The 11284-nt window shown below is 52.6% G+C and overlaps 1 protein-coding gene across 1 annotated transcript; it reads left to right on the top strand.

Moving 5' to 3' along the window:
- Positions 1-1610: 1610 nt before the first annotated feature.
- LOC103598743 lies at positions 1611-9437 on the top strand. Its single transcript, XM_008582795.1, is given in 5 exon segments — positions 1611-1872; positions 3004-3100; positions 4085-4189; positions 5575-5631; positions 8944-9437. Coding segments are annotated over 5 exon segments (1005 nt in total). The 5' UTR covers positions 1611-1620.
- The last annotated feature ends 1847 nt before the right edge of the window (positions 9438-11284 follow it).

Raw genomic sequence — 11284 nt, 5'->3', positions numbered from 1 at the left:
TAGGGGACTTTTGGTTAGAGTGTTTCAGCTCAGGATTGACCTAGTCTGTCCCTGGCCTTTGTGACCAGAACTGTTGAGGTGAGATTTTCTTGTGTCTCTGAAGGCAGGGAGCTCATCTCCTGGTAGAAATAGCTTTGCAGAGGTTTTTAGATTCATTGCTGGATGTGAGATCTGTGGCAGGCATTGCAGGGAGGTCAGGATGTGAAGGCTGTATCCGCCTCCTCCACGCTGCACTTTGTTGTGCTGGTCAGAGGCCAGACTCTCCATGGATAGGTCATGCTGTAAGAGCAGGAGGAAGGGACAGGAGTCTGATAACTAGTACCTAGTATGTATGGGACACTTTGTTGAGTGCTCTTTAGGGGGAGGTCTTGGGGAAACTCAGTTGCACAGAATTGGATTAGTCACAGTCTTTGGTTCATGGCATGTTCTGATCTTTGGTCTGTGGCCTTTATATTTGTCTTTAATAATAGAATATGTGATAATGTCATACATCTTGAGTGCTTTTCCATGCCTTTAGTGCATCTTATCCACTCAACCACTTTAAGAGTGAGGGAAATTATGATGTCCTCATAAGTGAGAAAAATAGAATCTTAGAGAATGTGGCTTGTACCTCCAATAGCACAGGATGCAAACAGCAGGGTAGGTATTGAGTCACTTCCAGGAGAGTTCTATTTCCAGGAATGACACATTGTCCCTCAGCTGACCCCCACGGAGGCATTGCTGGATATTTTATGTTATTACTTCTCGTAATACATGGTACACTTTCCACTTCCTGTGGACAGGGAATTCTTTGAAGTATTTCCTTGTCCTAACTACTTACTCTAAGGTGCAGGCTTTTGACTTTCTCTGGCCCTCATTTCCTGTCAGCTATGACGTGGCCTCCCACTGTAGAGACTACTCTGGGGCTGGCTGATGAGGCACCTGGGTCACGGACTGGTATCTCAGGCAGGGCAGGAAGTCACACACCAGTGGATGTCAGGGCAGAAGGAACTTAGAGATCAACAAGGCCAGAACAGCAGGGCCTTACTCCCCTCCGAGCCCACTACCTGGGGTGGATTTGCTCTAGAAGGTGAGGACCGAGATTGCAACCTGCTTTGCACCTGACCCTGACCCCTAGCACGTGTTCGGGACTCAGATTTCTCACTCACTTCCTGGCTCCTGCTGCTTTCCGGGCTTTGTTCCTGGGTGAAAAAGAGGTGGTCAGTTAAGTGATTGGTTATGCTAATATAACTAGTCAGTGGTGGAGCTGGGATTCACATCCGTTGTACTCTGTTCATTTATGACAGTAATGCTTATTGTATCATTTCCCATTGCCCCTGGGTCTTGGTTCAAGATTTTTCCCACGGGGGCTATGTGGAGTTCATGTCTGCTGTCTTGATTGTCTTCTGAGAGGAGTCTGTTTGGAGGTCTGACCAGTGAGGCCTTCTAGCCCCCAGAAGAAGTTTCCTTCCATTCCAGCTAGGAATGTCTCTTGGCCCCTCTCCTTTTGGTGGCTGACTTATCTCCTTGTTTCTAGTCGCAGGACTGGCATATGGGGTCTGACCTCCAAGGAGAGGCTCAGATCCAGTCTGTGGAGATCTCCCTTCTGGCCCTCTTGGCTACTGTGCGGGCTGTGGAGAGATGGAGTCCCAGGCTGTTCAACTTCAAGGCTTAGAGGTTCGAACAGGGACAGCTGAAAAGAAGCTGGCCAACTGCGAGAAGACGGCCGTGAGGTTCGGGAACTAGCTGGAGGGCAAGTGGGCCGTGCTGGGGACCCTGCTGCAGGAGTACAGGCTGCTGCAGCTGCGGCTGGAGAACATAGAGAACCTGCTGCGCAACAGGAACTTCTGGGTCCTGCGGCTGCCCCTGGGCAGCAAGGAGGAGGACCTCAAGGTACAGGAACTGGATGTGGGTGAGGGGACCTACAGAAGGGTTCTCACACTCATAGTAGAGTAAGGCCCCTTGGCTGCAGAAGTGCAACCTCTTGATGCTTAATGTTAGTCACCAGTTGACTATAAGGGCTTGAAGAATGTCAGAAGGAAAGTATGACACAGGAAAGATGCCTGTTTGGGCAGATGGAATGGGGTTTGCTGGGAGGGATGTGGTTGTGCAGTGATGGTTGTATCTCTTATTCCAGAATGACCTCTGAGAATGACGACTGGCACAGGTAGGGGAAATCACCAGGAAGCCCCTCCATGAAGCCCACATTTGGAATAGAAGATATATGTGTACCTAGGAGAGGGGAGGAGACCCAGGAGCCCTAACCCTGAATCCCTTTAGCTGCTGGTTCTGCCCTTTGACTGTAGCGAACATGGTTAGAGCAGCTTGCATTTGCCCAGTGGTTTGGTCAGCAGTGCCCTCTGGTTTGGAGGTGGGGAGAGGAGAGACTGGAGCTGGTTTTAGCTGTTCTCTGAAATGGTTGTCACTCATGGTGGGTTCTGGAGTATGCATAAAGCAAATGTACTTCACAGAGCCTGGTTTTCCAAAGCCTTGCAGTTTCAAACATTGCCCTTGCAAAGGACAGGAGAATTTCCCCAGGCTATAAAGTCTCTGTTGTAGATAAAGAATTGTAACACAGCAAGGTTGCTGGCTCAAAGACAGACAGGTTACTGATTGATATGTGAAGATACTGGGAAATTGCCGTAAGAAGAGAGTGTTTGCTAAAATCAAGCCTTTGTTGCAAATTACATTATAGAAGGTCACCTTGCTTGACTTAGTGAATGTTACCAGCTTCTATTGTTAAACTTATTAAACTGTACTTAGCAAAACCCCACCTATGTCCCTTCCTGTAACTTGGTAGGCTGGAGAATAAAATGCAGGAAGAGAACCCCAATTCATGGTTAATTTCCCAAATGGAAGGAATGCCTCGCCCTTGAGGGTTCTGGGACATTAACCCCTTTTTGAGGCTTCTTACTGCTCAGAAGAGAGGGGCTTTGACTAATCTTTGGTGGCTCCGTCACCCCAGGGAAAAAAGTTGACAAATCCATGGGAGGCAAAGCAACAGTGGGTGATCTGTATTTGCAGGTACCCGTGACTCCTGAAGATGTGGCCAAGTGTTTCTCAGAGCAGCAGGGGGTAGCCCAGAGGACTGGCCAAAGGAGCTCTGCAGGCATTCTTGCAGGCACGTTGTGAAGGAGAACCTCGAGACCTGGCCTCCCTGGGTGAGAGACTACTTGGGGGCTTCCAAGCCTTGGCTTAATTCCTTTATTCAATCAAATGAGACTTCTGGACCTGAGAGCCAGAGGCACACTGAGATAATTTCATTAACCCTCTGTCTTCAGGCAGGTAGAATTTTCATTTTTAGGTTTTAGGAAATGAAATGCAGAGCGGTTAAATGACTGTCCAAGGTCTTGTGGAGACTAGATATGAACTGGAATCTGCTCCTCTCTGTCCTGCCCTTCACGTGGCACCAGAGGCACCTCTTATGTGCACAGCTCTCCCTCACCAGCCTGTCTACTTCTGGAGTATGGGGGCCTCCCCTACTTTATATTTGCATCCCTAGGACTCCCTGAGCTATACTCTGCACACTGTGAGTTCTCAAGAAACTCATGCTGAATGAAGGATTAATTGTGGGCTTGTTTTTAAGAGTGCTCCAGGTCCAGAAAATGAGGACAAGCTCTGGAATGTTAGTTTCTTCTGGCAAGTGTGTGTGTGTGCTTGTATAAGACTTGAGCAGACCTAGACTAGACCTTTCCCGCACTCCCACTGTAGCCTTTTGCACAGCTGAATTCTCTCACTGCCTTGGGCAGGTGAGCAGTTGGCATTTTGTCCCTTTGTTGGGAGGCAGAGGCCCAGGACATAGTACCTTACTTCCTTTTGCCTCGTGACAGTTTCCTCTTCTAGAAGAGGGTCCCAGTGTGCTGCAGGAGGCAGGGTGATGGAGGATGCTGGCCTCAGGGGAGACAGGGCAGTGGATGGGAGTCCTTTCTTCCAGGCTTGTCTCCTGCATGGCCAGCCTGGCAAGATGGGAGGCCTTGACCCTGTACACTCACTGCCCCCTCTCCACCTTGAACGGGGAGTAGGTCCTGCTGCAAGCCTGGAGGGCACCTGCATCCTTGCAGGCCTGCAGAGGAGAGCCATGTCACTGCCCTTTTTCTCCCCACAGACCATGCCACCACCAAGCTAGAGCTCCTGACCCCTGGGGAGAGGGGAGATGAGGCAGACAGCCACAGCCTGCCTGGCATGGAGGCTGGGGAGAGCCCTGGCACTGGTGAATCCCTCAGGGTAAGGGTGGGCTTGGGCCTCCCACTTTCTTGGTGAAGGCATCTGGTGTCAGGAATCTCCATTTGGAGAAATAGAGGCAGAGGAAGGGGAAGTGAGCTGCTGGACTTCACAGCCGACTGTCAGGGCCAGACCCAGGTGTTCTGGTGCCCAGGGAATGCCTGGCCACATCCCACAATGCTTGTCCCTCTGGAACCATCACTATGGCCTGAGACCACTTAGGGAACTTGTGAGGAAGGGCAGAGGGCAGAGCCTCTGGGTGTCACTCTCCTTGAGGGAAGGGACTGAGTCCTGTTGTAATGCCCCCGCACCCAGCACCTGAAACAGTGCCTGACATGTACTAGGATGGTAATGAATAATTATGAAATGAGCAATGAACCAGAATAGGAGCTCTTTTTTTTTATCTTTCAAATAATAGCATTGGATCAGAATGCAGTTGTCAAAGCTTTTTTTTTTCTTTTAAGGTGAGGAACCCTTTATTCAGATGTCCTCTGGAAACATAACAGGGGAAAATGGGACCACTCTGAAGCAGGGGACAAGAACTCTGGAGCCCTGTTCGCTCGGAACACAAAGGATCGTGCTGAGACACTCCTCCCTGCCTTCTAGATTCTTACATTTTATGTGGGGAGAAAGGTTCCCCTTTGAAGTAGGTTCTTTGAATAGGTAAATGAAGTCACAGTGAGCCCAGTACAGGGAAGAAGCTGGGTATTGACAAAGGTATTGAGTGGCTGGCATGTAGGACTGAGGCTAAAACTAACATTTTCAGGACCCTGCAGGGGTGGGGGCCCCACAGAGAGAGCAGGGCTGAGTAAGGGGCTGGGCACAGCAGGATGAAGACAGCAGCCAGCCTGTGCTGGGAGCCGGGAGCAAGACGCTGGGTGGGCAGCGTGTGGCCCTTGTGGTTTCACTTCATGCCGGTGCTGCAGGGGGCCATATGGTGCTTCCTTCCCTGTGGTGAAGGGAGGGGGGCTGGGCCCAGGCTCCACAGCAAGCCCTGGACAGGCTGGGCCTCTGCAGCAGGTGTGGGCAGGATAGGGGCTTGTTCAGAGGCTGCAGCCGGCGCCGCGGTCCCCAGGGCTGTAGCAGCTGCCAGGCAGATGCAGAGCAGGCAGGGCCTAGCCAAGGTGCCCCTGGGCCAGAGGCCCCCCTGCCCCGGGCTCAGCTCTGCCATGGAGCAGGTTTTGTTTCTGAATGAAGCTCAAGTGAGCACTGGAAAGTGGAGGATTGAGGCTTCCTCAGGGGGTTTGGGGGCTTGGGGGCTGCCCGTGGTCTGGGTACTCCTTGCTGTTTTAGTGGTTTCTTTCTTTCCTGACCTCTCCGTGAGCTTTTCCAGATTCATCAGGAGACAGCTTTGCTTTCTCCCTCACACCCCAGGACTCGGCCTTGCCACTAGGAGCTGCCTGGACATCCTCTGCGGGCCGGCAGTGCAAGGTGCGAGACTGCTTCATCTACGGGGTGTTTCCACAGGCGGATCCTCCTGCCAGAATTCTAGGAAAGGTGTAAACTCGTCTTCATTCAGTAGGCCCGGGTGGACCTGGGCATTGCAGTTCCAACACGTTCCTCAGGTGATTCTGATGTGGTCAGAGTTTGAGAACCAAGGCAGCAGGGTCCTTCTGAACAGGGACTGACCAGCCTCTAACATTTGAAAGTGTTGACATTTTGGTTATGCAAATGTGTTCTTACATTAGTTATGCATTTGTATTCTTACATGAACACATTCTCACTAAGCACTGCGGAGGTTACAGGTAAGGCTAAATGGCTCTCTACTGGCCACCTGCCCCACCCAGCCCTCCCCAGGGGAGCCACTATTATCAGGTTGGCATGTAACCTTCAGGCTAAAACACACAAATTACTGTGCATATCATTGTTGTCTTCACTCAACAATATGTGTTAGGATCTTTCTGTGTTGGTCCTTTTTTTTCTCACTCCTATCTAATTTATAATTAACAGGAGAGTCAGTCATTAAATGAATAACAAAACAGTTAAGCATGATGGAAGAATTCTTTTTCTAGTGCCATGCTTTTGGAGTTCCCACTCTCTGTTGTCCAGTGGACACACCTGCCACGTTTTGAGCCAGCAAGAAATGCTGCGGAAGTGAAGAGCGTGGTCACAGACGCCCCACACAACGGTGCACTCTTCAGAAGTAGCACACGCTTGGTTAGCGTGGCATTCTTGCAAAGATCCTTGATGTGGTTCTCACAGCTGGCACAGTTACCAACTGCAGTGTCCCAGGCCCAGAGGGCTGCTACATTCCAGTTTTTCATGTCAAAGCGCTTCTTGCCCACACCGCTGTCAGTGCTGCTGGGGTATCCACATCCATTGATGCCACCACTTTGGAAACACACAGTGTTGTCTGGCCCCTGCGGCTGCACAGGAGTGCATGCCTCGCTCCCCCCATGCCCTGGTGCCACCTGTGTGTCTCTGTGTTGGTACATTTTGATCGACTTCCTTCTCTGAAGCCTGGTAGGAACTTGGTTTCCAGGGCCCTGGTTAGTCGTGGGGAGCCAGCCTGGTGTGTGGCAGCCAGGCTGTGTGACTGTGTTAGAGGTGCCTCGTGTACAGTGGAGAGGAACAAGCTGTGCCCCTGTAGTCCTGGGTACAAAACCTGGCACAGCGTTCAGTGATGTGGATAGCTGTTAGATACTGGCAGCTTGGAACGTTATCCACTCACTCATTTAACAAGAATTCTTTAATATCCTCCCATACTTGCATGAAATTACTCTCCTTGTACTCCTGAAACTGTTTCCTACCCTGTGTCAAGGCTGGGGCAGGAAGGAGGAGCAATAATTATTCCTTGTTCTTAAGATGGGCCTTAGAGATTGGCACAGATTGGTGAGGTTACCTAGCCTCTGAAAGACATCTACCCAAGGGCACTGTAGGATATATGGTTGGCTGCTGTAACAGAGACTGAAAAAAACAAAACAACCAAAAATAGCTTAGACGAGATAGTGGTGACAGGGCTTATTTGGCAGCTCACAGTGTCACCAACCTAGGCTCCTTCTGGCTTGTCGCTCCACCTTTCCTAGGGCTCACTACCATGTGCGTAGCCATTAAGAAGGAATCAAGATGGGATGCCTTTCCCTTTAAGGCCAATACATCTTTTCTTGTTTAATAAACACACTTTTAATACTTATTGTGTACTTTATAGATGTTGACCCATTTAAGCCTATTATGACTTTTCATTTGCATGTGTATTCATAGATGAAGAAACCCAGGCACTGAGGCCACCTAGCTGGGACAGGCAGGGCCCCTCACCTCCCATTAGACAGAACCTGCCACATGGCACCTTTCTTGCAGGGGAGGTCCTACATGGTCTGTATTCTAGGTGGGCACAGACCCTACAAAACACCAAGTGCTCTGTCACTACTGAAGAAGGGCAGTGTTGGAAGACGACTGACTGTCCCCGTCACAGCCTGCACCCTGTCATTTGCAGGCCAGGCTCCCCCAGCTTGACTACCTGCCTCTTTATGTCTGTGTTCTCAGAAATCCCCAGTATCTGCTCTGCCTTTGCTGGGACCTGTAGTTCTCTGGGGAGTGCCCTGTGGTGTCTGGTCCCAGACTGAGGCAGTGAGAGGAGAGAAGCCCCAGGGCCTCCTCCTCTCTCTTCAAAACAGGCCAGCTGGCATCTCCCCCAGGTGTTCTGACCTGGATCAAGCAGGAGGAAGAGGCTCATGGGAGGAACTAGCAGGGCCCCCAGGAGGTGACTACACACCTGTGCTCAGGTGAGGCTCGGCAGGCAGGGCTGCAGGCTGCATCTCTGGGCTTTAGGAGACATCGGGTCCCTGGGGGTCCGCAAAGCACCTCCAGCAGGGCCTTCTCCTGCACAAGAGTCCTGAGGGGGAGGCAGCGAGCAGGCCAGCTGTGTCTTTTGCCATGTACTGTCCTCCTATAGTTCCGTGAAATTACTCTCCTTTTACTCCCGAAGATGTTTCCTGACTCCATTCCACACACATACATGCCCGTAGCCAGTGTGGTGCTGGGCACTGCAGGGACTTATGTGTGCCTGAGACACAGACTCCCCTTCCAGGAGCTTGCAGTTAGGAGGAGAGAGAAGCCTAACACAGATCGACAGGATAAAAAAAGAGGAAACTTTCTAGAGCCAGAGAGGCCTTTGTGATTCTGAGGAAAATCATGGACAGCATCCCAAGAAAAAGCCCACGTGCTTACAACGTGGATACAGTTGAAGGTGTTCTGTAGTGAAGCTGTGGTAGGGGATGTCTTGTGGCCACGTGTGGCACAGACGAAGGTGCTGTTGGGGGACATGTCACCGTGCTGGCCTTGGGAGGCTCCATGGGACAGGTGAGGCTAGAAGCAGGGGTGAGAGGCAGAGGAGGCCCCAGGCATTCTAGGCGGACAAGACCCTTAAGCCAAGGCCCAGTGCTGGGCTGAACAGGGTGTTTGGGTGACATTAGGTGGACCCTGGCAGAGGCAAGGAGGAGATCACTAGGCCGGAACCAGAGTGAGGGTCCTTAGTGTCAGGCTCATGCTGAGCCTGGGCCTTCAGATATACCAGGAGAGCAAAGGGCGGGGGTGGGGGTGAGGCTTGTCTCCAAAGCCTGTGGTAGAGACCACTCACTGTCCCGTCTGTGTCCCTTTCCAGCAGAGACTTGGCTGGTGAGCCAAGAGAAGAGGAGGCTGGAGGGAGGGTCTGAGAGGCAAGAGCCGGCTTGGGCAGCTGAAGGGGGGCCTGGCAAGGAGGCTTTGGAGGGGGGAACCTTTGGGGATCCGCCTCCTGCCCCCAAGGAGAGGAGGGTGGCAAAAGCTTAGGCCAGACGGAGCTGTGTGTGCGGCAGGACACGGCCCCGGCCACCCTCGCCAGCTACCGCGGCCGAGCGCGCCTGCGTCTGCACGCAGTGCGACAAGTGCTTTGTCCACCGGTCGCCGCGCACCACCCGCCGCCCCGCCCCGCACCACCCAACGGCCGCCGCGCACCGGGGAGAAGCCCGCCGAGTGCGCCCTGCGCCAGAAGCGCTCGGGCCGCCTGTCCACGGTCCACGCTGCGGGGCACCGGCGCACGCACAGGGCGCCACCAGGGTAGCCGTGTCAGCCGGCTCTCTCTGTCTTGTGCGGCTTGTGAGAGGGGCTCCCTGACCATGAGCTACCCGCCGTCCTCCTTTGAAGGCGCAGTGTCGGGAAGGCCCCCCAGTGACCCCTCTGCTGCACCCAGACCTGAGAGCGCCGGGACCCGATCGGGACCACAGCGGGTGCCTTGGGGAGAGACAGCTGAGCGGCTGTGACCTGGAAAGTCTGGGGGCTCCCTAAACAGTTCTCTCTCGTGCGACGATGGAGAGCCCGGGGTAGCACCCAGAGAACTCCCTAAGGGGGCCACTGAGGTGCTTCTTGGATCCGAGCTGCCTCTCTGAAGGGGCACTCGTTCACTGGGTCACAGTATCCTGTGCCGTCGTCTGGCTTTCTCGGGGAAGGGCTGTTCTCCGAGGGACTGCGAGGTGGGCAAAGTGCCCAAAGGACTTCTTGCTTCAGGGAAGCGGGGCCCTGGTTAAGGGCGTAGCCCCAAAGCCTGAGCCTCACTGTGGGGGACCGTTGGGAGTGGGGAATGGGTGTTGGTGGTGGCAAGTGTCTTGCTCTTGCCTTGCTCTACTAAGGGAGTGATTTTGGAAGACACACTTCCCAGTTAGGAGATGGCAATTACTCCGTCCTTTGAAGGGGAGTCAGGGCTTGTTCACTCTTAGCCATACCCGGTGGTTTCCCTATGCTAACTGTGCAGATGCTAAGGTGCTTCTGCAGGTGGACAGGTCCAGGCCAGGCCCAGCCTCCTGTTTAGTAAGCTGAGCTCGAGTGTCCCTCAGGCATGAATTCAAGGGACTTGGTGAGTTGTCACAAGATTTGTGGAACCTTTCCCTGACTTGTCTCCCTTCCTCCCCACTCCCTAGAAGAGGCTGCTTTGTGGGCACATTTTCCCGGAAAGACCTGGGCTGGCTGTGGCCCAGCGCTCATGACCAGCCCTTTTGACCCCTGTAAGACCCTGTCCAGTTGGCATCAGAGTTGCCTTCAAGCCATTGCTGGAGTGGGCAGGCAAAGGGGCCTTCCTGAAGACCTAGCATGTGCCGGCCACTGGGGATAGAAAGAAAACCAAGGCCTGTTATGGGGGCTTGTTATGTGGGCTAGTTATGGGCCTGTGGGGGTCTCTACCATCAACGGTGGACCCTGGGGTGGGCTACCATAAATGTGGCAGAAGCACCTGAAAGTTGAAAGGAGGGGAGGAAGGAAACCTGGACGTGGCCTACGTCAGCTAAGAGCCCCCCTGAGATCCTGGTGGCCCCTGCCCCATCTGAGCGATTTAGGCTAATAACTTGGGCTTTTCACATGGGTTCTCATGGGTGGCTGTCCAGTTTGGGACCCTGCCATTTTGATAGATTTGTTTCCTTAGCTGCTGGGGATCTCAGCCAAAACTGGACTCCAGCTGTGATTCCCACTCCCCTAGAACCCCCTGGAAGGTCAGAGCCCCAGCTGCGAGATAATCCTGCCACTCCCCACCCCTCCTTGTGACCCTAAGTACTTCAAGTGTATCCATGTGTGTTTCTGAGGACTAGACCTGGAGAAGCTGCTGCCATGTAGACCATCTGCTTCACTGGAAGGCATGTGACAGATGTTAGTAAACTCGGGAGGACTCGGGCAGATGAGGCGGTTTCTCATACTGGCTCCCGGGCTCTTGTGTCTGTATCTTGAGTTGGTTTTTATTGGAAGCTCTGTAAATTGCCATAATCATTTATAACCTCTGTAAATAAGGAAATATTTATGAGGAATTGTAAATTTCCTCTCTCGGCTTTCTTACCCTGACAGTGATTATTCTCATTTGTGATGCACGAACAATATTTGACTCCAGGTTTTTATGACCTGCAGTGAATTACAGTTATTTTCAACTGTGCTTCCATTTTGAACTTTCAAAAAAAAGTACTGGATGGACTGACGTTAAGAACAGGGCTTCAAAGTGTTGATTAAAATGATCGGAGACGCGGAGGAAGACGCAGCAGACGAGACGCAGGTGAAGAGCGGGGGCCACTGCTCTCTCAGGCAAGTAGCACCGACCCAGCCGCTGTTACAGCGTTTATTACATTTAGCAAGC

This window comes from Galeopterus variegatus, unplaced genomic scaffold, assembly GCF_000696425.1.
Source record: "Galeopterus variegatus unplaced genomic scaffold, G_variegatus-3.0.2 Scaffold2726, whole genome shotgun sequence".
In the NCBI taxonomy this organism is placed as follows: domain Eukaryota; kingdom Metazoa; phylum Chordata; class Mammalia; order Dermoptera; family Cynocephalidae; genus Galeopterus; species Galeopterus variegatus.
The sequence above is the reverse complement of the archived record's forward strand: the minus strand, read 5'-3'. Positions and strand labels throughout refer to the sequence as shown.